The sequence below is a fragment of the Salarias fasciatus genome, chromosome 20 (genome assembly GCF_902148845.1).
Source record: "Salarias fasciatus chromosome 20, fSalaFa1.1, whole genome shotgun sequence".
Classification (NCBI taxonomy): Eukaryota; Metazoa; Chordata; class Actinopteri; order Blenniiformes; family Blenniidae; genus Salarias; species Salarias fasciatus.
In genome coordinates, this window is record NC_043764.1 from 25,423,519 (window position 1) to 25,451,177 (window position 27,659).

The 27,659-nt window shown below is 44.4% G+C and overlaps 6 protein-coding genes across 7 annotated transcripts; all 6 read left to right on the top strand.

The window, feature by feature from the left end:
- The first annotated feature begins 1,416 nt into the window (after positions 1-1,416).
- ppardb (peroxisome proliferator-activated receptor delta b) lies at positions 1,417-10,124 on the top strand. Of its 2 annotated transcripts, none has more exons than XM_030118414.1 (8): positions 1,417-1,781; positions 4,361-4,756; positions 4,831-4,982; positions 5,064-5,202; positions 5,662-5,864; positions 6,790-6,996; positions 7,112-7,355; positions 8,310-10,124. In XM_030118414.1, exons 2-8 carry the CDS (start codon positions 4,423-4,425, stop codon positions 8,555-8,557), a joined length of 1,527 nt encoding a protein of 508 aa, XP_029974274.1. In that variant the 5' UTR covers positions 1,417-1,781; positions 4,361-4,422; the 3' UTR covers positions 8,558-10,124. The 2 variants fall into 2 exon arrangements, with proteins under 2 accessions (XP_029974274.1, XP_029974273.1); XM_030118413.1 differs by having other exon boundaries at positions 4,364-4,756.
- Positions 10,125-10,369: 245 nt separating this feature from the next.
- On the top strand, positions 10,370-14,013 carry mkrn4 (makorin, ring finger protein, 4). The gene is made up of 8 exons (XM_030118415.1): positions 10,370-10,417; positions 11,240-11,368; positions 11,474-11,715; positions 11,783-11,850; positions 11,946-12,250; positions 12,326-12,433; positions 13,198-13,297; positions 13,391-14,013. Exons 1-8 carry the CDS (start codon positions 10,386-10,388, stop codon positions 13,520-13,522), a joined length of 1,116 nt encoding a protein of 371 aa, XP_029974275.1. The 5' UTR covers positions 10,370-10,385; the 3' UTR covers positions 13,523-14,013.
- Positions 14,014-15,496: 1,483 nt separating this feature from the next.
- Positions 15,497-19,390, top strand: fance (FA complementation group E). The gene is made up of 11 exons (XM_030119044.1): positions 15,497-15,634; positions 15,719-16,043; positions 16,619-17,213; positions 17,283-17,327; positions 17,437-17,493; positions 17,966-18,109; positions 18,179-18,302; positions 18,624-18,699; positions 18,779-18,845; positions 18,935-19,060; positions 19,155-19,390. Exons 2-11 carry the CDS (start codon positions 15,808-15,810, stop codon positions 19,251-19,253), a joined length of 1,569 nt encoding a protein of 522 aa, XP_029974904.1. The 5' UTR covers positions 15,497-15,634; positions 15,719-15,807; the 3' UTR covers positions 19,254-19,390.
- A 1,282-nt stretch (positions 19,391-20,672) lies between these two features.
- On the top strand, positions 20,673-23,175 carry rpl10a (ribosomal protein L10a). Its single transcript, XM_030119422.1, has 6 exons — positions 20,673-20,735; positions 21,151-21,222; positions 21,300-21,380; positions 22,464-22,612; positions 22,703-22,875; positions 22,960-23,175. The coding sequence occupies exons 1-6, from the start codon at positions 20,731-20,733 to the stop codon at positions 23,128-23,130; spliced, it is 651 nt and encodes a 216-aa protein (XP_029975282.1). The 5' UTR covers positions 20,673-20,730; the 3' UTR covers positions 23,131-23,175.
- A 1,010-nt stretch (positions 23,176-24,185) lies between these two features.
- On the top strand, positions 24,186-26,160 carry LOC115407450 (lymphoid-restricted membrane protein). The gene is made up of 10 exons (XM_030117797.1): positions 24,186-24,197; positions 24,243-24,333; positions 24,414-24,486; positions 24,565-24,592; positions 25,064-25,204; positions 25,293-25,424; positions 25,706-25,859; positions 25,937-25,974; positions 26,055-26,100; positions 26,141-26,160. The coding sequence occupies exons 1-10, from the start codon at positions 24,186-24,188 to the stop codon at positions 26,158-26,160; spliced, it is 735 nt and encodes a 244-aa protein (XP_029973657.1).
- Positions 26,161-26,208: 48 nt separating this feature from the next.
- Positions 26,209-27,647, top strand: LOC115408824 (actin cytoskeleton-regulatory complex protein pan1-like). The gene is made up of 4 exons (XM_030119754.1): positions 26,209-26,312; positions 26,383-26,520; positions 27,254-27,358; positions 27,442-27,647. Exons 1-4 carry the CDS (start codon positions 26,221-26,223, stop codon positions 27,590-27,592), a joined length of 486 nt encoding a protein of 161 aa, XP_029975614.1. The 5' UTR covers positions 26,209-26,220; the 3' UTR covers positions 27,593-27,647.
- The last annotated feature ends 12 nt before the right edge of the window (positions 27,648-27,659 follow it).

Below are 27,659 nucleotides of genomic sequence, written 5' to 3' on the forward strand. Positions count from 1 at the left end.
TTTAGTTTTTGTTTTAGTTGTCCAAAGTCTTTTTTTTTTTTGGTGTATTTTGTGTCTAATTTAGCCATCTTTGGTACCTTTTTGTTTTGTGTCTTATCCTGATTCTTTTATTTAGTTTCCCTTTATGTGTTGCTTTGCCCATTCTATATACATTTGGGTTGTTTTGTGTTCCTTTTCAGTTATTTTACGTATTTTATTTGGCTATTTTCTCCTCTTTAGTTTCATTCTGCATATGATTTAGATTTTTGTGTTTCTTTGAAGTAAATTCATATCAATTTCTGGTTGTTTTCCCTCTTTTATTCGAGTTGGACATCTCGTCATGGCTGGGAACCTGTCGGTAACTGAGAGGAAATATGCTGCTTTGGCTTTACTGCACAGAAAAAAGTTTCAAGCTTGTTTCAAAGGCATTTAGTGTGTTAGTGCATTAAGCATCAGGTTACACGCATCAACACAGAAAAATCTTACTGGGTCAGAATCTACAATGTTGAATTCATCTGTGTGCATCAGGATAATTACACATTAAGTGATGTTTTGCCTCAGTAGAATTTCAAGTGCAGTCTTTGTAGGTGTTTTGTGTCTTATTCTGACTCTTTAAGGTCTCCTTTGGGTTGTTTAGCCACACTTAATATGTTTTTTTTTAAGTAGTTTAATGTATTCTTTTGATAATTTGTTTTGGACAAAATGTATTATGTAATACAATCATTTTGCTCCAATGAATTCCCACCCCACACACACCCTAGTGGACCATACACACATTATATGCCTCTATAAAGGGGAAATATATAAATCATGCACAAATATAATATGCATCTTTATTTACCAACATATAAACATATATATTCATGTGTATTAATCAATATCATAAAAATACCTGCAAACATTGATTTTAAAAAATTATTTTACTAAGTTTTCTCCCTCTTACATTAACTCCGACAGCTGTTTATGTGCCATGCAGTACATGTTTTGAATTTTTGTAATATCATATCTCACTCTGGTTGTTTTCAAGTTGGAAATCTCTTCATGGTTGTTTGGGAGCCTGACTGTCACTGTGTCCACAAGGCCTAGAGTATTTATTTGAAGAAAATAACCTACTTTGGCATCATTTGGATATAACTTTTAATAGATGTGTCAAAGGCATTTTGGTTGTTGGTGCTTTAAGCAGAATACACCCAACACATGCATTTACAATGCAAGATAAAACTATGTGGAAGTGATCCGGTTAAATTATTATTATTTTTTTTTTAAATCACGTTTTTCCTCCAGATGAGGTGAATGTCACTCGGAGCGTCCAGGATCACCTGAATAAAAGTGAAAAACAAGCCTGAAGTGAGACCTTGACTCGGCTGGGATGCGTTGGGGTGGAAGGGGGTGGAGGGGCGCTGTGTCCCGGCATGTGACGAAGCGGAGGAGGAGGAGGAGGAGGAGGAGGAGAGAGGCACAGCACAGCAAGCAAAGCCAAGCCAGCGACAAGTCGGGGAGGGATTACCCGTTAACTGCGCTGATTTGCATGTGATGTGGCGGCCGTCAGCGGCGTCCTCTCCGGCTCGGCGCTGCTGTCCTGCCCGGCCCGGCTCGGCTCTGTCAGGCCCCGGGGAACAACTTAGTTAAAGCGCCCTGACGTTAGCCAGCCAGCCAGCTAACTCCTGCTGCTGCTGCTGCTGGGGGGACCTCTAACTACTTGTCAGCGGCGGATCGATCCCGGGACTGTTTGCTTGCTTGTTTGTTTGTTTGTTTGTTTGTTGTTGCTGTGAACACCTCGCGAAGCGGCACTACCGGGAGAGGTAAGCTAACTCTGCTCAGCCCCGCTAACGTTATTTAAAGGCTCGCGCACGGGGAATGTGGGTCAGCCAGCCGCGCTAGCGGCTAGCTAGTACTAGTTAATATCCCAAGGTTAGGACGGGCTGCTAACGAGCTAACTTAGCTCCGAGAGTCGACCGTGTTCGACGGGCCCGGCTCGGTTCTTCTTCATGTATCGGGGAAAGTTGGGAGTGTTTTTTTTTTGCGGGATGAGAGTATCCAGTTACCGTCCTGTCAGTGACTCACAGTTCACAGTAGCAGCTAGTGGAGGTTTCCGAGAACCAGTGTGACAGGTTGTCACAAGTCTCAACACTCCTCTCGTTTAAACGTTTTTATTCCTCCAAACAATCGTGCAAACTCAGGTTGGACTTTTAACTACTTCAAAGGTATTGATAGCTACTTGGTGTTCGCACGCGAACATAAACGGGCATTTCTAATAAGGATGTTTGTCAAGCTACATTCATGCACGGATTAATCCACTAGAGGGCCCCTGGTTTAAAAAGAAAGAAGGAAAAAAAAAATCCACCCCCACCCCCAAAACCTCTCCCCTAGTCCCTGCAGCAGCGATCAACACCGCTCAGTGTGTACACAGTGCATGCAAGCCTGTCCCTGAAGCACCCACCGTGCAGCGAGCACCCCGCCACGCAGCCCGGAGCAGCAATAATACAGATGGCCCAGAGCTGCTCTGCAAACTTCACTGCTCCAATCAGGGTTCCATCAATCACAGAGCCGGGCTTATTGACAGGAATCTGATTTTGTTTCTCAAAGACATGCATTATGATGTAGAGCAAAGCTGTCAAACATCAGGACCGTGGGCCAAAAGTGGTCCGCAAGTGGCTCCAATCTGGCCCCTAGCATTTGGCCCTGCTTGTACAACCTTTCAAGTGACAGCACTTTTTTTTTTTTTTTTTTGCAGTTTGTGCTCCAGAAAAGTTTCACATTTACACAGCAATAACAGAAATGCTGAAAACTTTGTAGTTACAATGCTGTTGCTTTGAAACACAAACATGTTGTAAACATGAACAGTGAGTGCAAAGACATTCGTATGGACAGGCGACCAATTGACTCCCTACTATAAAACTATCAGTTCCCAGTAGAGTATGGACTGGGAGTCATGACACTCTGGAGACCCCATTATCGTTATTCTTCATTTACTCTGTCATGTGTAGACGATGTCCGAATTATTTACTACAGCTGTGGCGTGCATGTCTCGAAGCAGCGTCTCTGGAGACGGAGTCCGAGCCTGGTCAGAGTCAGAAGACATTCAAAAAGTTCCACCTTTGAAAAATAGCATTTTCAGTGGCTCTGATCACTGTTATCATGCAAAATGACCTCGAAAACGCAACACAAGTTTTGAACGTTCACTTGAAAATGTCATGCAAACGGGCCCTCGTTTGTCAAAATATTGACATTTTCATCATGGCTCCTCTGCAGCACAACAAAGAAGAACTTTACAGTTTGAAGTTAAAGGTTAACCGTGGCATTATTTTACCGGTCCGACCCACTCGAGGTGAAGTCGTGCTGTATGTACCTCCTCAACTAAAGCGTGTTTGACGCCCCTGAGGTAGAGTGAATGTTTTGGGGGTTGTGTTTCAGATCAATGACCACAATTGTTTTGTTCTTGTTATTGGCGTTTACCTTTACTTTTATGCCGCTTGGAATGCATCGTGTTGGTGTTTTTACTCTCAGTAGACCTAACATACTTTTGTTGTATTGTCCTTTTGCCTACAAGGGTTTTTCTGTGGGTTTTCCACATTCAGTGACGGTTTAACTGAGCTGTCTCTCACCGTTAGTCCCTATTTTAGCTTCATCATCACATCATTTTATCCAGAAACAGCTTCCACAGACTACTCCTCGGAAAGGTCGTGTATCCTCTTGTCTGATTTGTCAAAGCATTAGAGTGAAGTGAAACCAAACACTAGCAGACACACAGAGTCTCACATAACGAACAGAAGCAGGAGGAAGTTTGTCGAAATCTGCTCCAGATTCTAGAAAGTGTTTTGCTGTGGTTTCTGTCAAACTCAAGCAAAGCCCCCCTGGAGGCATCGGGGGAAGAAGATATTGCGGGTTTTGCTTCAGAATGGAGGCCTTCGGGGGGGTTGTGAGGGTGCAGAGCCCCCTGCTCGTCTGTTCCACCCGCTCGGTGGGTAATCCAGGCATGACTACATACACAGCATGTGTATATCATGTCATAAGCCTATTACTATCAAGGACGTTCTCTCGGCAGCTCGAACAAAACCAGTTTTAACCAACTGACTGCAGGGCGCCTAAATAAACACTGTCAAGGGTGACTGAATGTTTGAGTTGGGAGCTGTTTACTAGACTGGATGCTAAATAACCTCATTGTGTGTTTCTTTTTTTACTATCGTTTATGAATAACTGACTTTTATGGAACCGCGTGTGGATGTCAGGTTTGAATTGTGTTGCTGACGACTCACCCGACTCCAGCAAGGTGTGGTCAGATCAGGGGTGTCGAACATAAATCCCGTGGGTCAAAACTGTTTGAGATGATGGTTTTTGGCCGCACTTTGATTTTCTATTGCTGTTTGTTGTGTTTTGAAAGCAGCGGAGCTATGATTGCCACGTGACAGAAGATGAGACGCTGAGCCAGCTTCGACAGGAACCATGGACGGGCTTCAGCAAGCTGCCACGGAGCAGCCCGACAGGGTGAATGGCTTCTCTGGGCCCAAATCCCCTCAGGAGGACACAGCCGACGCGGGGTGGACGCCCCCGGGGGGCGAGTCCGGAGGCTCGGACAGCTGCGGAGGGACGAGCGTTTCGGAGTCCACGGACCTGCATGAGTTAAAGTCCAGGGAAAGTGAGGATGAGGAGGAGAGGGAGGTGGCAGCGCCTGCCTCCACCGACCTGAAAGGGGACCAGAAGAAGAGACAGAAAGAGGACGACGATCAGGAGGACAATCAGAGCAAGCAGGTCAGCAGCGCATCGTCCAGCTACACCGGTAAGCCCCTCTCCGGCAAAATCCCTTCAGTGATATTCAGATACACATTAATGTTGACGCATTTCAACGCACAGACCTGTCCCACACCTCGTCGCCCTCGCTGTCGGAGCAGCTGCGCCTCGGCCGGGAAGACAACGCCGCCGCCGGGATCAGCGTGGAGTGTAAGGTCTGCGGCGACAAGGCCTCCGGCTTCCACTACGGCGTGCACGCCTGTGAAGGTTGCAAGGTAACACGGTTTCGTTCATCGCGGCAGAATGCGGCGAGACATCAGCCGCTGAGCCGGCGTGTCGTTTTTTTTCTCTCTCAGGGCTTTTTCCGGCGGACCGTCCGGATGAAGCTGGAGTATGAGCGCTGCGAGCGTTCCTGCAAGATTCAGAAGAAGAATCGAAACAAGTGCCAATATTGTCGCTTCCAGAAGTGCCTGTCTTTGGGGATGTCCCACGATGGTGAGAGAGTAAACTCCTTTTTAAAATCATATTTTAATCTTTTCATGATGAGTCACTGCTGTGGATTTCATAATCGACTCCTAACGTCCCGTTTACGCCACAACATTTTAAAACTAAGAAGAGTTGTAGGTGCTCAGAGCCACTGAAAATGCAACTTTTTGAAAATTGCTCCCAAAGTAAAACTTTTCAAGCTACCCAACTCCGTCTCCGTGGAAACGGGGGAACTGCAGAACATTTATGAAGCTGGGAATAGAAGAATTTCATTGAACCTGAAGTGAGCAACAAATCTGCTCCCTCACTTCAAATCCTTCCTAATCTTCTTTTAGATGTTTTACATAATGTGTGGTCGCTCTCAGAATTAACAGCCTAATTTTTCAGCATTGCGTTGTTATAACTCTTCGTTGATCCACCATTTAGTTTTGAGAGGATCCACTTGTGTGATTGTGCGTATTTGTTCAGCGATCCGATACGGACGTATGCCCGAGGCGGAGAGGAAGAAGCTGGTGGCGGGTCTGCTCGCAGAGGAGCTGAACCTCAGCAAGCCGGGGGGCTCCGACCTGAAGACCCTGGCCAAACAAGTCAACACAGCCTACCTGAAGAACCTCAGTATGACCAAGAAGAGGGCCCGCAGCATCCTGACGGGCAAAACCAGCAGCACCTCAGTGAGTACCGCATGATGCTCGGGAATGGCAGCATACTTTTGCTTTGCAACTCATATCAGCGGTTACTGCCGTGTGCCGCGACCTCTTTGACCCTTAAAGCTGGGGTAAGCAGATGGCAGAAAGACCCAAAGACAAGAGTTTGGAGATGACAGATCTTTTTCCTGCAGCGCCTCTCCTCTTTGTTCTAAGCCTCTTTACCGGCCTGCTTATGTGCTCATCAGAAGATCTGATCAGACTGGATGTCAGACCTCAGTTGAAGGGTGGGGTTGCAGGGTCTGGGTTTTTTTCTAGATTGTTTCAGGTTAGTTGGTGACTCTAAGTTACCTGTAGATGTGAATGTTGTCCATGTTCAGCTGTAAATGGCTCCAGCATTGTCGTGTTTTTTTTGTACATCGTCTCTAAGCAGGCTTAATTTGTATCTGAGCTTTCGTAACAAAACTGGTAAGTTTTGTTCAAGTCAGCTGAGAAATAGTGCTGGTTATCTATCTGCACGCAGACATGGTAACTGTTTTTGTAGCACTTCTCCAAGCCATGGCTACAAAGTGTTTTACGACTGAGATACAACAAAATTGACCAGAGGACTCAGGCTGTGAACCGGCCCACAAGGAGTTAAACATCTTGTAAACAAGGAGGCCGCAGGGCAAGGTGTGTGTTTGTGTGTGTATTTTTCTCGGGCTCAAAGCCTGGGACCTGTGTAGGTGTGTGTGTGTAGGAGATGGACAAAGGAAAGCTGGGAGCAAAGTTCCAGTTGGAGATGAGTAATGTGCGAAAATTGAAACGACGGGGCTTGACGGCACCACCTTGTTGGAAAGCTGCCTGAAATCCCATTATTTAAAGTAACGCTCTAACATGTTTGAAAAGTTATTTAAAAATTAGGCTCCCATTTTTCCACGTGCTGATGAGCCGTCTGTCCTGGTCCTCCCAGCCGTTCGTGATCTACGACGTGGACACGCTCTGGCAGGCGGAGAGCGGTCTGGTGTGGAGCCAGCTGCTGCCCGGCGCCCCCCTGACCAAGGAGATCGGGGTTCACGTGTTTTACCGCTGCCAGTGCACGACGGTGGAGACAGTCCGGGAACTCACCGAGTTCGCCAAGTGCATTCCAGGGTTTGTGGACCTCTTCCTTAACGACCAGGTCAGTCGGCGCCTCCTCTGCTCGTCGCGCTCTAAAACGATTGTTGTTTTTGTTTTTCACGACTACCAAGAAAAGCACTGAAGGACAACTATATGTGTGTGTCTGCTCTGCGCAGGTGACTCTGTTGAAGTATGGCGTCCACGAGGCTATTTTTGCCATGTTGCCATCTCTCATGAACAAAGACGGACTGTTGGTGGCCAACGGCAAAGGCTTTGTCACGAGGGAGTTCCTGCGCAGCTTGAGGAAGCCCTTCAGCGAGATCATGGAGCCAAAGTTTGAGTTTGCTGTAAAGTTCAATGCTCTGGAGCTGGATGACAGCGACCTGGCCCTGTTCGTTGCTGCCATTATTCTGTGCGGAGGTGAGACTCGGTGGCTTCCTGGTAAAGTGCCGCTGTTTTAACTGGGGCTGGTTGCAGTCTTGAATATGAGTGTGGCTTTAAGTTCGAATTAAATAAAAAAGAAAACTCCCGCAGGACAGACCGTTTGCTCACTGAGATTCGGGGGCTTTCTGCATGCGCTGGTTGAGGTTAGGTCAAAGGTCGAACCCTGTTCTGCAGACTCAAACACAGATCACACACTTCACTCTGACAGATCCCGAAGGAAGGTAAAGAGAGAAAAGAGACACATGAAGCTATTGATTATCAATGAGGAGAGGACAGAAAATGATCACATTATCTGAGGGGACTATCAGTGCGTTAAATACAGATCAACCTGCGTAGATGAAGCCAAACACGAGTGTTATTGTTACTTTTATACTTCAAATGTGGAGGATTTCAGAAGGAAACTGAAGGAAAGCAGGCATGGTGAGAGCTGTGTTTATCAAGCTGTGGCCTGTGGAAGCATGTCACCTCCAGATGAGATTGATTCCCAATTTAATATTTAACGAAGACCCAGTAAGAATTTTTATCAGCTGTTGGAGATTTTTCATCTTTTCAAATAGAAACTGTAGTTATTATGTAGCTTTGAACTGTCAGTGACCTTTGCTTCCTTCCTAAGTTTCGTTTTTATCATAAATTATATAAGCATCACTTCAAGTGAGTGTATCTCATTCTGTTATAGTCAAACCTTGTATTCAGTCCTCAGGGTCACCTGCGTGTGGAACAGTTGAAAGATAAATCCTGTGACATTCAGTTCAGATCTGATAAATCAGCGATAACTTCAAATGCGAATCAAAGCAACAGTGTGAAACATTCAGAGGTTGTATCAAAATCCTTAAATGCAAAAGTTTTCTGAAACGATGCGTTTTCACTTGAACCGTCGCCATGCCAACAGTCCGTGTTCTCCCCCCCCCCCCCCCCCCCCCCCCCCTGCAGATCGCCCCGGGCTGATAAACGTGAAGCAGGTGGAGCAGAGCCAGGACAGCATCCTCCAGGCCCTGGACCTCCACCTCCAAGCAAACCACTCTGACTCTGTCTACCTCTTCCCCAAGCTGCTTCAGAAGATGGCCGACCTCCGTCAGCTGGTTACAGAGAACGCTCAGCTCGTCCAAAAGATCAAAAAGACTGAGTCGGAGACCTCGCTCCATCCTCTACTACAGGAGATCTACAAAGACATGTATTAGCGTTCTCCCACGCAGACTGTTTTTTTTGTTTTTTTGTTTTTTTTTAGCAATACTGTTACAGACTGAATTTATAACAAAACACTGCATTCAGTTCAAGCACTGTTCCACGAATGGGCATGGTTCCTCGAGTGCAGATGAGGCTGTTTCACCTGGTAGGGCTAACACAATCAGTTGTCAGCACAGTAGTGTGTGTGCGCGTGCGTATGAGTGTGTGTGTGTGTGTGTGTGTGTGTGTGCGAGCGTGCGTGCGATGAGCATCTGGAATCATTTGCCGCGAATCTCAGTTTCCCACAACGGTCACTTAACAAGAAGAATGATATGTTTTGGCATCACAGCTGCTCCTGTTTCACTCTCATAGCAGGGCTAACCCCACACAGAGCGAGCGAGAGAGAGAGAGAGAGTGCCTCCTCCTTCACCTCCGCTCTGTTTTTAAGAAAAGCGCCTCACTCTCAAACAGAAAGGAGACATCCTTCTATACCCCCTTTTTCAGGCAACGAGGCTGAAGATGCACAAAATCAGTGTTTGTTTACATCAACACCAACCCCCCCCCTTCCCGTCGCCATCTCTATCTTTCGGTTTGAAGAACAAAACTGGGCTGGCTCCAGCAGTGTCGAGCTCTCATGGTGCGACTGTCTGTGCAATACCATTTCTTTTCTGTCAATAAAACGTGAGCTCCAAGTTCATTCGCTTTCGTCTTAAAGCCATCTTACCCGAGCGGTAAACTGTGGGACGTTTCACTTCCGAGGCTGACACTATAAACATACAAGGGACAGCATGCTTGGTTCTCGCCTGTTTCTTGTGCAAAATATGAACATGCCATCTTTGTTTTATTTCTTTGTAATTCTTACTAATTATTTGTATTTGTTGATCATATTTGTAAGGGCAAAACATGAATTTATCATCTTGTTTCATGTATTAAGTATGTGGTTTTTATTTTTTTTTCGTATTATATATTTTAGTTGTACCAAATATATCATCAAGCGAAAAAAAAAAAAAAGAGAGAAAACTGCTTTTCTTCATGAGGAGGTTCATGAATCAGCAGAATTGTTGAAAACCAGCAGATATAAAATATTTTCTGACTGAAAGTCATCAAGCATTTGGTATCTTATACATTTTGTAATCAAGATTTACAAAGTCCTGGATCACTTCTCTTGTGTTTGGTCTGATTTTTCTTCACAAAGTGTAACAGCCTTACTTTATTGGAGCCAAATCTCTTTGTTTCCGACTGTTTTTCACCCTCTGTCATGTACTTTTTTTCTGTTTTTTTGCTGTACCTCCTCTCGGTGGACCTACACAGTCCACCTTCAGAGGTCTCCTCTTGTGCTCTTACTCTGCCTCCATCCCTATCTACCTCCACTGTACCATCCGTGACGTTATTCCAGTCTAATCTGCTCCCTGACATTTATTTCTCTGCCTTAATTCCTGCTTTTTGCAACGTTTTCTACTCTGGGCTTAAAGAATCAAAGGTGTGATGGATAAAAAGGAGAAGTTACACCAAAAAAAACAAACAAAAAAAAGTTTTGTAAGCTACCTCTGCAAGTGTAAAAATGAAATGATTTCTTCCTGATGGTCACATGTAAACAACCTGCAGATCTAGTTTAGTGATATCACACTCATAAACTTTATTTAGAAGTCATTCCGCTGAATTTCTTCGTTTTGTTTTTTCTTCCACAAGCCTGTTTGAAAAAAAAAAGAGGATGCGGTGCGTGACGTCAGCAGGTCGGCGCTCCTGATTGGTCGGTTGAACGTTAATTGATAAGCACGAGCGGCAGGTTCGTATATTAGGAGCAGCATGGCGGGCCGCCGCTGGACCACTAACGCTCGGGGGATGGAAGCGGCTGGTAGTCAGGAGATCTGCCGGTAAGCTCAGGCGCGCGTGAGTTTATTATCAAACCACATAAAAAAAAAACCGTAATGGCCTTGTCAGTTTATGTCCATGAAGTTGGCAGAAAGTGGGCAACAAATGAGGAAAAAAATGAGATATCAAACAATGAAACTACTTATGTAGCAAACAAATGACGCCCAACTTGTTTGTTTATAATATATGTAGTGTTTTCGTCTGCGTTTCCTGACATGAGTATTATTTTTTTAAAAAGTGAGTTATAATTATGTACACAAACCACAGCATTTTTTAAAATCTCCAAAAAGAAAGTAAACATAAACTTGCATATATTGTTCATTTTTAGTAAATGAATGCACGAAGTTGTCAGGATCAAGCCTCCTGAGAGATGGAGGGTAAAGGCAGGGTTTGAAGGTCTGATATTTCACGTTTTCATTCATCGTTTTACTTTTTTTTTTTTTTTTTTTTTTTTTTTTTGATTTTGAAGAGAACTTTTCTTCATGTTAACTATTATGCACTATTATTATACACATTTTAAAACCGGATATGTTTGTGTGCAGATGAATGGAAAAATGGGCCACATCTTCACTTTTTATTTCCTGCGGGATATATGGCATGAGAGTATTGCGCAGTGCATGTGTTTTTAAATTGTTTCTGCTGCAGTTCCTACAGAACACAATTGCACCTTCAAAATCTATTGATGTTTTAATTTCTCTGAATGGTTTAATTCATTCTGGAGTTGTTTTTTTTTTTTTTTTTATCAAAACTTGGATTCCTGAAGAAATGATTTCCTCAAATCAGGTGTGCGCTCCCTAACAATGGTCAATCTCCTTTCATTACAGACTTTTCATGAATGGCTCCTGCAGATTTGGTTCCAGATGTTTTTTTCGCCATGAACTGCCATTTCCATCCTCATCCCAGATCTGTAGGTACTTCATTAAAGGTCAATGCTGGTTTGGTGAGCAGTGCAGGTAAATCCCCCACCCTTCAGCTTTAGCAATCACTCTCCAGATAGATAGGATAGATTCTCACTAATTTATTTATTTTTTTGTATTTTTTTCATTAATTTCTTGCAGGTATCGCCACGTCCTTCAGCCTGAGGCTTACAGAGCGGCTGCAGACAGGAGGGGCTCGGTGCCCTCGGTCTCCTCCTCCAGCGTGCCTTTCTCTCCTGACAGGAGGGGGTCCGAGCCTTCTGTCCTGCAGTCTGAGGCTTCCAGGGAGAGTCGTGCCACTTCACAGACTACAGCTACCATCATCCGCCCTCTTCCTGACAGTGGTCCCCTGATAGCAAATACAAATGAAGGACAAGCACAAGGTATACTTTGTCTTTTCTTCCCCCAAGTTATGCTGGGGTAAGATGACATTTATTTTCCTCTTTGCAGAAACTAACTTGGACTCTGTTCAGAGATCAGATGTTGCGCAACAAGGTGCAAGCCAAGGAACAAATGAGGTTTTGCCTTTTTTTTTTTTTTTACCCCAATACAATCTCTTTGCTGCAGATTGATCCCAGTTGTTTTTATCTGATGCAGAAGTCTTTGTGTCCAGGAACCCTCTTCATCAGATACAGTGGAGGACGGAGCTGCTGTTGCCGCTGCTTCCGGATCAGCTGAGGACGCCGGAGCTGCTGCTGCGGCTCCTGCGTCGTCAGCTGCTCAAAGCAAAGCTGAGGTAGCACAGGCCTTCCTCCGGAGTAAAGAGGTGACCTGTGGGATCTGCATGGACAAGGTGTATGAAAAGCCCGATTCAAGAGACCATGTCTTTGGAATCCTGCCAAACTGCAGCCACTCGTATTGCTTGAAGTGCATCAGGACCTGGAGGAAATCCAAAGACTTTGGTCCAGACCTGGTGAAGTAGGTCTCGCTGAAGGCTGAGTGTGATCTTTGAAAGAGCTGAAGTTGACCTCTGTTTTCACTTTTCGCTCCCAGGAACTGCCCCCAGTGCAGAGTGAGCTCTGCTTTCTATGTGCCACATAAATACTGGGTGGAAGGACAAGAAAAGGATCGTTTGATCGCTGCATTCAAACAAAAATTCGGGTATGTGAGACTTTAAAAGAAATAAATAAATCCTTTCTTTGGAACTGATGTTCACAAATTATTTTCGTTGCACTGAATCTTGTCATTTGAAACAGTAACTCCTTAATTGGCTTTGCTTTGGATGGAGTTGAATGTGATCCTAAGTGCTAAGCAGACCTCTGAGTTTGAGCATGTCTCCTGGCTGCAGCTGCATGTTATGATTCACTTGAAAAGGGGCTGCATTATTATTTCTCATCCAAAATGTGGTTTTTAATGAGAAGTTGTAAGCCTCCGGTGTGACTGCAGAGTTGATTGTTGACACTTGTTGTGCAATTCCTCCCAGTTCCTGCCTACCCGGGGGAGAAAGGAGAAGTTGGTATTTTAGGCTGGCAATGTTTGCTTTTTCAAATGAATGCTGGACAGTTGCCTTAACATTTATTCTGGGACATCCACAAAAATGTAGCATACGCCGCTACATGCGATTCATACGGCGGTTTATTGTGTTTTAACCAGTTGAGAACTTGGAACAGCTTATAGAGGAGCCAAGATGCACTGCGGGATTTCCTGTTGTCCACAATATCAGCAAAGATATCGCGTCTGTCACCTCCCAACTTTAATCTGGATTCTACTGCACAAAACAAGATGCCTCGGTTTGCTTGTCTGAGCTGCGGGTTGTCCACTTTTATATTTTTTAAATAGGGTTGTACTTTGTAAATAAGCACATCAGTTCAATTATTAGTGCAATATCGCTGTATAATCCTTGCTTCTCTTTTCGTCTTTCCCAGTAAGAGAAGGTGCCATTTTTATTCTCAACACGGTTACTGTCCTTTCAAAGCGGAATGCCTTCATCGACACGACAAGCCTCCGGCACACAGACTGACTCGGGTTTGTATGTTGATTGGTCTCACACTCCAGCCAAGTGTGCTGTAAGGTGTCACTGACGTTTAATCTGGGGTATTTCCTTTTCCTGTCCCTCAGTATACAGAAGATGAAGACGACAGCGAGAGCGAAGACATGGGCCTCTTCGGTTTTTTTATCGCCATGACTTTCCTCAGCCTCGATGAAGATGACGACGACTTTGATTGGCCTTTTTTCATTACTGAAGATTAGTTTCTGAGCATCGTTCCTTTTGTCTGTGCAATAATTCCAAGCCCCCCCCCCCAAAAAAAAAACCTGTGAATTTACCCTCCCTTCCTCTTCAAATCGATAAACCTGTGTGAAGCCTTTGAGATCAGAGTTATGAGCCATGCATTGTCAAGTACAGACAGATTTTTAAGTGGTTACTTGAATTCGATGCAGTATTTGGCAACATGCTTTTTCTGCGTTGATGGTTAGACTCTGACGGACTAGATGTTTAATTTTTTTATCTCTGATCTTGTTGGTGTCCTTTCCTGCTGCCTGAAGTTTTTTTCCATCCTCCCGCATGCAGTTTTTCTGATGTGTAGCAGACCCCCCCCCTCCACCCCAATCCCCAATTGATGAATTTAGACCTTTATTCAAGCGGTTTGCACAAATCTGATGTTTTAGGAAAAAAAGAAAGCGTAAGTGGTTTTTAATTGCCTGAGGGTTAAAAAAAAAAAAAAAAGTGATAGCTGAGTCTTGTCAAATGTCAATTACAGCTACTGTTGCCTGCATCTAGTCATGAAAACACTTGCAAGCTTTTGGCAAGAACCTGGGAAAAGTAAGGTTTTACTCCTTTTTAAGCAAGGTGTACTTGTAGACAGAAAATAAACATTGTTTCACAGTTTTTCTCACTGAAAAATGTGTCCTGCTCTTCATTGAAGGTTTTTTTTTTTTTTTTTTTGAACGATGCTGCACAGTGACACGAAGCAATTTAGCATCTCTTTACAGTTTTATCCTCCAGTGGCTGAACTGCCATGCATGTTACAACTGTTAAATGAAATGCTGACTTGTTTAAGCATTTAAATGCTCCGTTACGTTAACCAGCCACATATCAGCAGTTTCAATGTATAAAGGTATGTTTAATTTGTTTTCTTCAGACTAAACTTGGGAGTCAAACATATTTTAGTTCCATTTTTCTGGCCCTTAACTTGGATAAATGTCCAAGTAACTTCTGCAGCAGTTAAATTCTGGATGTTTTTATAAACTCACTGTCGGTATGGTCTTTAGAGTACTTGCTATCTTTCTTTGCAGCATCACAGATATCTGTGTTGTGTCTGGAAAGTAAGTGTTTGAAATTTTTGCAGTTTGTTTGGGTTCACGAGTCAGATTGGAACCACTTGTGGTCTGATTTTGGTCTATGGGCCTTATGTTTGACGCTAATGACATGGATGAAACTCTGGCAGTTGGCGGCACAATTAGGATGTCATGAACTACAAATGTTTGCATTATTGTACGTCACTTCACAGAAATAACCTTTGTCGTTGCACAATGTACATTGAAACTGGAAAGTTGCTCCTCACAGTGCCCAGAGAACAAAAACCAACTGTTGTGTTGTTTTGCGGTCTTGACAAGAGTTAAGCATAATGGTCACCAATACCTGGTATTACTTAGGTTTTTTTTTTTTTTTAACTAGTCCCATTTGTAAAACTGCCTTAAAAAAGACCTTTTCTATACTTTCTCCATCTCTGATCAGGACTGATAGAAGAAAGTGCTAATCACAACATTGTTTTATGAACGTGAGCAGAGGGCAGTGATGAACGTGGAGTTGTGGGAATTAAAAATAATCTTATGGTGTCCACTGAAAGGAAATGGGAGGTCGAGGGCATTTGAAGCACCAAGATGGTATGATATTCAATTTAAAATAAATTCTTAATAAAATATGCAAAACAATTAATGGAAATATTTAAAGAGTAAAAAAAAAATCCATGTTTTTGTAACTGCCACGACACAAAAAAATATTTAATAATGGTAAATTAAATGAAAAAATTAAAAATGTCAATCATATAAAAATAATTTATTTCCCAAAAATAATTGGATGTTTTTTTTTTAATACTACAAATAAACACTGAAGGGATTTCAAGCAGAGGCGCGGGTTGTGGTGATGTTACACTTCTGTGCTGCAGGGGGCGTTCCGCGTTTTAACGCGAGGGCGAGCCGCTGAAAGCAACAGAGAAGAAGAAGCGTTTAACTTACGGCGCGATGGCGGAGCGAGAGACGGAGCTTCTGTTTTGGTGTTTCGGATTAAATGGTTTCCTTGTTAACAGGTGACAGGATTATGGGCGTCTGGAAGCAAAACCGAACAGGGCGGACTAGAAAAAGGTCCGACACTTTGAAACTTTTTTGTGAATGTGATTAAATGCACTAATTTTCTGTCGGGTTTTTAATTTTTGCTTGTACTACCAGCAAATAGGGGCGCTAAAAGAAGCCGGTCACCAGTCAACAAGGAGTCCACTCAATCCGAAACACCAGTACGGACCCGCTGTGCAGCCGCAATGTTTCTGGAGCGGTTTGACGGGCAGTCGAGGCTGCTGGTCCGCTCTCTTATGTCCGGACCCTCCGGGGCCTTGTGTGAAGTCCCCCCCGGGGTCCACAGGGCTCTCGCCGTCCTCCGCCGGCAGCAGCAGGCCGACCCGGACTGCTCCTCCCCGGCTGACATGCTGGAAACTCTGTGCCGGGAGGAGATAGCCGGAGAGGAGGCTCCTGCTGCTGCTGCGCACACACTCACCCTGTAAGTAAACTCTGAGCCTAAACCCAGATTCCTGCTCAATATACTGAGGTTTCACCACTTTGATGTTTCTATAAAGTGCACACAGCTTTGACTGTTCTCGTTTAACCACTGTCATGTTTTAATAATGAAACTAATGAATAACATTTACACATTCCTAAAGCATTGTGTTGAGGTTTGCTCATTGCTTCACTATGGATGCATAAACAGTGAATGTGGGGATTTGAACCACTGATTCCACCTCTTTTTATTCTCTGAACTCTGTTTGTATTTAACACTTTTTACTAAGTGCTTTACAATAAATAGGAGCGGCATTATTTATGTATTGAGGTTATTTTTTTTCCACATTGCTGGTCTGCAAATATAGTATAGAAAGCTTAGAAATATTGAATTAAGATGTGAAAATAGTCTTGTTTGAGTGATGGATTGAAATTAAACTTCTGACATATCACAGATTGTGCTTTCCATCACCACAATTCCATGAAACATGCATAAAATGCTGAAATTCACTACATCATTATGTTGCGTTTGCATACTGTTTCTCTGCCTCACCAATTTTATTAATCTCCATCATCTAGGAGACCGCTGGTGTGTCTGTTTCCATCGTTATTCAAGCAAAACCTGCTGTCTTTCATCTACCTGGTGCACCGGACTCTCCCTCGCACCGGGGTTGTGTGCCTGCTGCAGTGCCTGAGCCGCGACCCTCGCCCAAACCCCTGGGTCAGCGCTCTGAGCAGGCAGCTGGAGAGAAGCCTGGAGGCCCGTCAGACCGAGCCGCTGTGCAGCGCGGCCTGCAGCCGTAGGCTGACGGAGCTGTCCCAGCGTCGGCTTGGATCAGATGAGGCTGGAGGCTGGGCCAGGTGCTTCAGTGGTGAGGCAGCAGAGTCTGAACCTGAACCTGAACCTGCTGCCCTCTCACCTGATCCTGAGGCCCTCTCACCTGAGCCAGCCCCACTGAGGAAAAGAAAAAGCACTTTTACGAGTCTGGACTCAGACGGTGACGATGTGGGACAGCAGAGGAAGCGGGTGAAGACAGACGTGTGTGAGGATGAGTCCGACCATGAAGATAATCCCATCACAGACACGGTGACACCACGAGTGTCAGAAGTCGATGCATCAGCAGAAAATCCAGCAGCAGATGGTTCAAATGAGGCTCTGCCTGAACATATAAAGGTAAATAAACTGCAAGGAACATCAAATCATTTGTGATTCTTATTTCACTCATGCTTGTTTGCTCTTCAGACTTCAGCTCTTCAGATCAAAGAATTGCTGGGATGCCAGACAGAGGTTAGAGTGTGTTTTTTTTAATTTATTTTATCTTATGTGCACAGTGCAGAATGCAATGACTTTGCATGAATGTATTCATCATGGAGCTCTTTTATGTTGCCTCTTTCAGTGGGATCAGAGCTCTATGGGAGTGTTCAGGGTGCTGAACGACTGTGACCCACAACAAGTACGCACTTATGTCGAACTTTATTCATGAAATGAGGCTTCACAGTGGTGCAGTGGTTGATACTCTTCCCAGTTTGAGTCTTTCAGTGCATGTTCCCCTTGTGCACATGTAGAATTCCTCTCGCATTCATAGAAAAACATGCAATAATAAGATTTTTTATCTTAAAAGTTTAAGCTATATTTGAAAAAAGGGCCTTAACAAGTCATGGTGTGCTTATTTGTTTGCTTCTCACCTGTTTTGATTTTGCAACGCTTTCAGTTGCTACTGAATCCTTCTGATCTCTTTAGTATTGTAACTACACAGATCACATCTGTTTAAACAATCAGAAAGTTGTCTTTTTTAATTAAGTTTTGCACAAGCCACAAATTAATCCAAGAGGATTTAAAGCAAAGAATTTAAATACAAGACAAGGCAATCACAGTATAAGTAATCAGTCGGTTTTGATTGTTGAAGTCTAATCTCTCCTGTTTAGGTGGAGGCCATCTGTAAGCTGCTGAATTTGTCAGACCTGCCAGAACAGACTCTCCCTAAAGTGTGCAGCAGCGTTTTATCTCTCTCTCCTGACCTGAGCTACAGCACTGCAGCAACACTCATCAAGAACCTCCTGCTGGACAAGGTACTCCACCGAGACGAACAATTCAAGGAAAACGCGTTTGCCTCTGACAGGATGCTCTTTCACTTCCAGGTCCTGTCGCTGTCCGAGGCGGCCTCCAGATGTCTGGTGACCGCCGTCACGTCGCTGTGCGCTCGCTATCCCAGACCCATGAGCCACGCTCTGATCGGGCCGGTGCTGCAGGAGGAGAATGTCGGTGAGCAAACACTTAAAACCATAATTAAATACACCGATCATTAAGTTTCAATGACTCACACATCTAAAACAATATCGGAAATCTCTCCCCACACAAAACCTGTTTTACTGACCTCGTACTCTTTTTTAAAATTAGTAATTAATTATTATAATGAAGGTAATTGGTGAGTAAATAAGGGGCTTCTGTTATGTAAGTACAGAAGTTAACTTGATAAATAACGAATGTTTCCACCAGCTCAGTCTGGTAACTTCAGATCTTGACTGGATTCAGAGACACATCAGCATGAATCAGTGAAATATTCTGAGTGTTTTCTGTTTTCAGGAGCGCCGCAGGCAGAGCTGTTGAACAGGCTGATCGAAAGCTGCCTGGATTCACACTACAGACTGCTGGTGTTTCAGTGAGATGAAACTCTGACCTCGGTTGCTGCTGAGCAGCTCATCAATAAAACACTCACTCATCCTTTCTCCTGATTTCAGGACGACGTTTAAAGTTCCCTGGAGCGAGGCGGCGCTCTCCGTTATCCACAGTTTGCTGGACTTGAAGGTAATCCACGCGGTTTCTCATGAGAACGTGCCAGAGATCACTCCATCGTGATATTCACCGTCGCCGACCCGAATGTTTCCGTCTTTAAGCCCGACTTGAATGAGGAAGTCTTCACGCAGTTCGCCGAGCAGCTCGTCAGACAGAGCTCACAGTTCACCAAGTCTGTGAAGTTCGCAAAGATGATGCTGACTGTGCTCACCAAGTACAGCGGACACGTGAGTCTCCCCGTCCTGCACATCCAATCGACTATCATCAAACTGGATTCTAGATTTCTATGATCTTTAATGTTCTTTGTTTTCCCCCCTCCAGGTTACACCTGAACACAAACACGCCCTGTCTGCGTGTCTGGCATCAAACCAGACTTTCCTGAAGAAATCTCTCCAAGCTGCTTTGAAACGTATCACATGACCTGATAGAACCTTCTTGAATTTCCAACATGAAATGCTTCGTAAGCCACAGATTTGACAGTGAGAGATGCTCCTTCTCTCTATGTATTGATGAAATGCTTTCAGTTCCTCCTGCGTTCAAAAGGAAGTTCATGCTGCTCTCGTATCAGTCTTGTGGTGTCCTGAATGCACAGCAATGTCTTGTGTTTTGGCTTTGGTCACTACAATGTATCATTTGTTTTACATGTTTGTCTGTAATATAATTAAAATATTTATGTGCACACCCTTAGTTAAGTACACATTTACAGATAATCTGTTGGATTTATTGTCACATTCTCTCGATAATGTCCGTTACTTGTCCATCCATCCATTATTTACTCACATTTATCTGGTGCAGCGTTGTTGTGAGGGTGAAGCCACGAATGGCTGACTGTGGAGGCATAGACCAGTCTTCAGGGGGTCCAGGCTTTAACCCTTATGTTTGAAAATAAATTTCAAAAGTCCGAATTGAAAATCTGATCCATCCATAAAGTTATAGGCCGGTCACTTTGATTAGGAGGTTGTCTTCATTTTCTGCATTTAATTCTGTTGAGCATGAGTTAATTTTTTTCACTTTGGTTTTGTAGATATATTTTATATCATCAAACGGCCCTAATTGCCACACGTTGATTCATAATCAAACTTTGAATTGAAACAAGGCGCTCCCTTATTTACCTTCCTGTTTAATTACTTTCAAGTAGCCAGTTTGTAACACGGTGCTTCTTTCAAATTTCATACAAGTGAAACGTTTGAATGTTCCCATTTAAAATGGTAGGACTTGGTTTGGAACATGCATTTGTGGATTACACCCATGAAAAAATGTCCCAAAATCAAAAGCGGGTCAACTGTGAAGAAGGACTGCTTGGTAGACTTTGGCTGATGTTGTCATGGTGTAACTGGCACCCTCACCTCTTCAAATGCATAATACCTGATATATGTGGCACAATTTAAAAAGACAAAACAAAATTTCCAGTATTGTAGGAGTTACTGCAACGTCATATTGTAACCCCCATATTCTAACCCTTTTCTAAAAAAAGAAAAAAAAAATGCTGTTCATTCAATTCCTCCTGAAAACCCTATATATGCTCGAACCCCAAAACATGAAAAGTTCAAATTAAAATTAAGAAAAGCAGCCTTTTTGTCTTTACTGTTTGGCTTCATTTTACAATTATGTAAAATAATTCATTGGTAACTTGTATCGAAATTGTTCGAGTTAAATGCATCACATAAATGTATGTGATATAACTTTAATTCTCTTGTGTTGATGAATTGATTACTGTTAATTCAGTGACAAATGTTCCCACATGTGTGCTATTTCGTTTTGTCAATAAAGTTTATTGAAAAATGTCTCTAAAGGTCATGTGACTGTCGCTTACGTCACCACGCAGAGGTTTTATATAGCGTCAGGTCCTACGTCACTTCCTTTTCACCGTAGCTTCCGAGAGGGACGAGCCGCTAAAATGAGGTAGGCCGCTTTATAGCCGAAAAAGTCATTAAAATTACATATATGAAAACAGTTATTGCGTACAAAAGTAGTGGCTCGGTTCTGGGCGGCTTGTTGGCTGTTTGGTTTATATTTTGGGTTCGTTAAGGCCAGCTGTGTGTCCGGCATGAGAGCGCTTCATCTGCCGGTGAAACACGTCGCAGTTCTAGTTTTTTCTAGACAATCCGCAGTCATCCGCTCATTTAAGACCCATATAGGCACATATATCATGATCGAATGAATCGATGATAAGGTGTAGATGACACTACTCCCAGTATTTAGTGTCTTTTTGTTGATGATGATCCAGTTTATCTGGTGCTACCATGTCGCTTCACTGCTGAGTCAGTTTCAATGGATTCCACTCCTGAACGCCTTTACGTTGTGTGTTTTCCTACAGTAAGGTCTCCAGAGATACGTTGTACGAGGCCGTGAAGGAGGTCCTGCAGGGATCCGTGGCCAAGCGAAGGAAGTACGTCTGTTAAAATGAAAAGTTTAGTCAGTTCTGTGATGTTTAAAGGACACGTGTAACCTGCTGTTTGATTCCAGGTTTGTGGAGACAGTGGAGCTGCAGATCAGCCTGAAAAACTATGATCCCCAGAAGGACAAGCGTTTCTCCGGCACCGTCAGGTTCGACCTTTTGCTGTGTCACCCAACCTTTTCCCTGTGCGCCTCCAGCCCTGTCTGAGTTTCCAAATAGCCCGATGGTATTACCTTTACACGGTAAACTGGTAGATAAAGAGGTTTCTATAGTTCAGACAGGCCAGGGGCAGACATGGAGAAGTACTCTGGGTAGTCTGACCGAGCCCGCTCAGCTTCGGCGGGCGATGGCGAGGCAGGCGGACCCCTACCCTGGGTCTTAAAACATGAGGGCAGGTTTTGAGTGGGTGAACTGAAAAGTTCACGTCCTCAGGCCGACCAATTGACCTTGTAAAGAAGTCAGCTGGACTCCGGCCTCGGTGGCGGTATGGGTAAGACCTCTTCTATTACACAGTAAATGAAGGAGGTATCGATTACAGATTATACATTTTTCAACTCAGACTTTAAATTACAGCTCAGTATCTGAAGCTGCAGATTGATTTCACATCCTTCCAAGAATGTTTTATACCTCTGGAATATTAGCATGTAGTATGGCCAACATTAATGTGTCTGTTCTACAGGAATATACCAATACTGATGAAACCAAGGCTCTTCCCCCCCAATACTGTCCAGTTTTTGTTTAGATCTTGTAATTACAGTTTATATAATTTCTTATCCACATTTTAAGATTTTAAGATGGGAGCAGATTGGAACAATTCCCGTGGCCAGTGTACTCAAACTCATATAGCATAAATACATATATACATTTTGTGTTTGAGCAGGAGGCTGGTGTCAGTTTAGTCCCAAAATCGCCAAAGAAGATGAACTGGGTCAAACCAGGCTATGATTAATATAGTTGGAGGTGTTAACTTGAAAGCACACGCTGAGTTAAGAACTATGAGTATTTAAATCATATATTAAACCTGGCACTCTGACATGAAATGAATACTGAGTAACCTCTTGAAATGTATAATTTAAAAGCCACTTTTTAAATGGAGTTGCTTTCCAAGATGAACTGTCACCAGCCGTAATCTGAAGAGACTTTAATGCAGATGATTTGCCGTGGAGCAGAGAGTCGGCCGGCTCTGCGGCTCTTCCGCTCCGGTGCTGTAACCGAGTGTTGTTGACGTGCAGGCTGAAGACTCTCCCCAGGCCCAAGTTCTCCGTGTGTGTCCTGGGAGACCAGCAGCACTGCGACGAGGCCAAGGCGGCCGACATGCCACACATGGACATCGAGGCCCTCAAGAAGCTCAACAAGAACAAGAAATTGGTCAAGAAGCTCGGTATGCCATGAATGTGTCCCCTATAAACACTGGATTATTTTTTTATCGGTTCTGATGGGGAACTTAACCTCATTTTTCTTCCTCCTCCAGCCAAGAAGTACGACGCCTTCCTGGCCTCCGAGTCTCTGATCAAGCAGATCCCCCGTATCCTGGGTCCTGGTCTGAACAAGGCCGGCAAGTTCCCCTCTCTGCTCACCCACAACGAGAACCTGAACACCAAGGTGGACGAGGTCAAGTCCACCATCAAGTTCCAGATGAAGAAGGTTCGTTGAGCAGCTTGGGTCTTGGCGGTTTGACGCCGTTGAATTTCCCCCGGCGCAGATGATTGAAGGCGCGTTGCGTTGCAGGTGCTGTGTCTGGCCGTGGCCGTCGGACACGTGAAGATGACCGAGGACGAGCTCGTCTACAACATCCACCTGGCCGTCAACTTCCTGGTGTCTCTGCTGAAGAAGAACTGGCAGAACGTGCGCGCGCTGTACATCAAGAGCACCATGGGAAAACCCCAGCGCCTCTACTAAAACACACCTTTTCTATTAATAAAAGTGGAGTTGATCCCAAAGTTATGCGCAGAGTTTTCATTTGCTTTGGTGTAAAGGTTTTGCTCCAGGTGATGTTAGCAGACAACTTTATGTTCCTAAAGGGAGTTCTGGTGTAGTGGGGTGTTTCACTGATCAGTTGGATGAATGAGACAAGGTAATCACTCAGGTCAGAACTGCAACAATATGCATTAAAAATGAATTAAACCCAGTGAATAAATGAAGAGGTTAAATTAGAACCTGAAACATCCTCGATGAGTGTCCCTTGATGGACTTCTCTCCTGTCCAGGTGTATAAGGAGGTGGATGAATGATGGATCAAACGGTTTCTGTGTTGTCATGCTATATAATGGAACAAATCAGGTTCACTGAATGTGAATGCTCTCTAGATAAAAATCCAACATTTAGTTTCTCATGGTTTGTCTTCATATGGAGGATCAGTTGTCTTAATAATTACTTTGAGACATTGTAGCCAGTAGAAAGTTTAGGAATAAATTCTACATTTATTCAGTTGGATAAGAAAGAATGACTTCAGTAACTCAAACATCACACTATCAAAAAGAGAAACTACAGTAATGATGTATTATTGACGTCAAACTTTTTAACTGCGGCCCATTTAGACCTCAGGCTGAAGCTTGAAGTTTATTTTATTTCTCTGTGACTCATGAAGGGTTCAAACCACAGACCTTCTCACCGTGAGGACAAAGGTCTAACCACTGCTCCACCGTGGCCGGTCTTCACATGATGATGATGATGAGCTGAATGACATCCTTCATTCACTCCAGATCCTCGCGGTGTTACCCATGAGCCTCCGAGCTCAGTCTACTGCTCTGGGTTGACTGTGGATCTCTTAATAGGATTATCTATTCTCAGTCCAGCAGACGGGCGGAGGAAGACATGAACCGAACGCAGACTGTGTGGATAAATCTGTCTTTCCAGCCAGAAGTCTCCCTGTGACTGCAGTGAGGATTTCAAAGTTTTCATTGGGTTTCACTAAATTAACAAACTCTGGATTTCTCTGTTCAAGCCGACGCAGCGATGAGCGCTCAGGTGAGACATAATCTTCCCGCCGTAAACACCTTCTGCCGCCGTCAGGTAATGTTCCTCCGCTGTGTGCAGCCTGATGGGGAGACAGACGGGAAGTACAGTCTGCCTCCGATGCCTGACAGCGAGGACAGTGAGGAAGGTAACGCCTCCGAACACCATCACGGTCAATAAAACGCCCAGGCGGTCACCACTGAAAGGCGGGTTGACTTCTCCACGCAGAGAGCAGCCGGGAGGAGCCGCCTGCCGCCAGCTGGAGCGACCTGTCCATCATAGAGCGGGTCGGCCTCAACAGGTGCCGCAGCCACACGCCTTCAGCCACATTCAAGCTCTTTCAGAGGGAGTTCTGACGGAATGCTTTGTTTCCTGACAGCGTGGAGATGTCAGAGAAGGACATCGAGGTGAGTCTGCCTCCAAACCGGGACTCTGTCGGTGTTTTAACGTCTCAGAGGAAGCGATCGGTCAGATTTTCTTTTTGTTTTATCAGCATAGATTATGGAGAAAAGAGTTTTCCACAGGTTGCAGGATTATAATCCTCTGCAACCTCTTTACTGACAGCAAGTGAGGATAAGAGACCAAACAGCACAAAGCAGAAATCAGCAGAATAAACTGAGATTTGGCAGAGCTATCATAGACACAACACCCAAAGTCAGCTCTGCTGCTCATTCCACAAGTGCATGTTTGTTACAAATGTGGCACCATTCAAACAGAAAACACACAAGCAGTCTCATATAATATAAATATTCTAATAAATACTCATATAGTGTTGTTTCATTCAGTCCTCAAAAGATCTTCATCATTTTTAAAAACTGGTGCTTGAGTTGTGTGTGTGTGTGTGTGTGTGTGTGTGTGTGTGTGTGTTGTGGTTGCAGACTGCCTTCTCGCAGATCGCCCTGGCTTTCCGAAGTGATCAGTACACCCTGAAGCAGAGGCTGCAGGCCGAGGAGCACGCTCGAAACCTGGCCGAGGAGAACGTCCAGCTGGAGCTGACCAGAGGCAGGGAGACCCTGGAGGTACTGTCTCTGTGGTGTCTGTGTTTGTATGAGGCTGTGTGTGACTGTGTGTGTGTGTGTGTGTGTGTGTGTGTGTGTGTGTGTTCAGCTGCTGAAGGGCCTGTGTCTGGACAGTAAGCGCAGTAAGATCCTGCAGAAGCTGGAGCTGTCTCTGGACATCCTGGGAGGGACGGTGGAACGGATCTCAAACACAGCAGAGGTGCTCGGCGCTGTGCATCAGGTACAAAAGGCCGCTTTGCTTTTTCTTTAAACACTTTGTAACTAAGGTTTATCTCAAAAAAACCCAAAATTCTGAAAACCTGACCATATCAGAAATCCTTAATCGAAACATTATCTAGATATAATGTTGTTTATTCATGTTAACAAACATAAATATTGGAAGACTTGCTATTGTTAACAGGAATATAATATTAAATATCCATGTTGTTTTATCATACACCCTTAATTTGTCGGTCTGATGTCCCACTGCACCACTGAAGGTGTGTGTTCTGCACTTGGCAGGAGGCTCGGGTCAGCCGGGCCGTAGAGCTCATGGTGGCTCACGTGGAGAGCCTGAAGAGGCGATACGACCGCAACGCAGCCGAGCTGGAAGAAGCCAAGAAGACGCTGCAGCAGCAGAACACGAGCAGGAGCCTGGATCACAGAATCTCTCCAGGTTCTCACTCTCTGTCCTCACCGTGTTCCGCTCTGTTCTGAGAACGACCCCACTGACCGCTCGGTGTGTTTCTGCAGATCAAGAGGAGAATGAAATGAAAATGAAAGCTTCTCAGGTGTGTATATGTTAGTTACTGTGACATCTTCCCGCTGGCCTGCTGTCTATGAGCGCTCTTGCTTTCTCTCTTTCTGTCAGAGTAACCTTCGCCGACGAGTCAGCATTTCGCTCATTCCCTTTCTGAGTCAGGTAGGAGGCTCCCACCGCCTCGCTGCGTTCGGAAGGGTTATCTCCTGGACCTTGACGGCCTTCTTCTTCTCCACAGGAGAAGAAAAAACAAGAGACCAAGAAACCGGTGTCCCCCATGAAGAAGTCTCTGTCCTTCTGTCCGTCTCACAGCTCGGAGTCCGGATGGTCCGCCGTGACCAGAGACGACGGAAACTCAGCGGACGACAGGTGAGACTCGCGTTCTGCCTCATGTCCGGACCGGATGGGAACGCCACATAAAAACCCTTCTCTGTTCCAGACCTGCTGACCCAGGTGAGCCTCCTCCTCCTCCTCCTCCTCCAGAAGCTCCCGCTGCTCCTCCAGAACGACCTCCGACCCCTGAGCCCGAATGCCCTCCACCCAAAGCAGCGGCTGCCACCAAGACAGCAACCAGGAGGTACGGCTGCGCAGACGCCTAGAGAATAAAACATTTAATCGCAGCAGGATCCACAGACTTTCACACACTGATCATTAAAGCGTCAGTCGCTTATTGTATTTTAAAAGGGAGAAAGAGAAAAAAAGTCTTTATTTTCGCAACAGCACATATAAGATATCAACTCTAAATTTTAAGAAATTTACTCTCAAAACTAGAGAAACCATGCAGCAAGTAAATTTCACTTGACAAGAGATCAAGAGAAAATAAGATTTTTGAATCTAGAAATAAGTTTCTCTATCTGAAATGGATGTTGAATCAAATGGGATGAGACATTTTGACTAAAAACAAGACTAAATAACTTTATAAAATTTTTAGTTTTTGCAGTTTACTGGCAGAAATCACTATAATCTTACTTTACAGCCATTTCAGTGATGCTTTCTGGTGGAAAATACTGTGAAATGTCCCAAAAACCACAATTCAAAGTCCAAAAATCAGTGTGTTCTTCAAAATTTTGACAACTTGCTTGGTGGTTTGATGGACCGGATTGTCGCCTTTTGTTGGCCGGTTCTGGCCCGCGGGCCTTACGTTTGACCCTGGTGTGTACACCCTCAACAGTATCAACAAAATCCGTCACATTGTTTGATGTATTTAGTGTTAATGGAAGGTTTTTTTTTTGGTAATTTTGCCTCTCTCGTGTAACAGTTTGTTAATCGTAGGTAAATATTAAACGTATCTGATGTTTTGACTTTTCCAGCTCCTCTTTAGACACGTTGAGACAGAGGCACAGAGGCAAGGCTGCTCTGTCCAGGAGAAAGGACAGGAAAGCAACAAATCTCGACAAGCGGATCTCTGGCAGCCCGTATGTATTTTTAATCTTTTTAAAATGTGACTCTTGGTTTGCTTCTGGGTGAATGCAGTGACCGTGTGAGCGTCTCCCTTCAGGTGCGCCGCGCTGCGGCGGCCTCGCCTCCTGACTCACTGGATGTACCGCTGCCGGTGGACGCTCCTCTGCACCTACCTCGTCGCTCTTTTCTGCGTCCTGTCGATGACTTTCTTCCTGTGGAAACTTCAGGACGGAGCATCCGAACCCTGATCTGGAAAATCACCTTCATGACTCTGAACGTTGTCATTCTATCTTCCAAAAACGCTCTTTGCTGTCG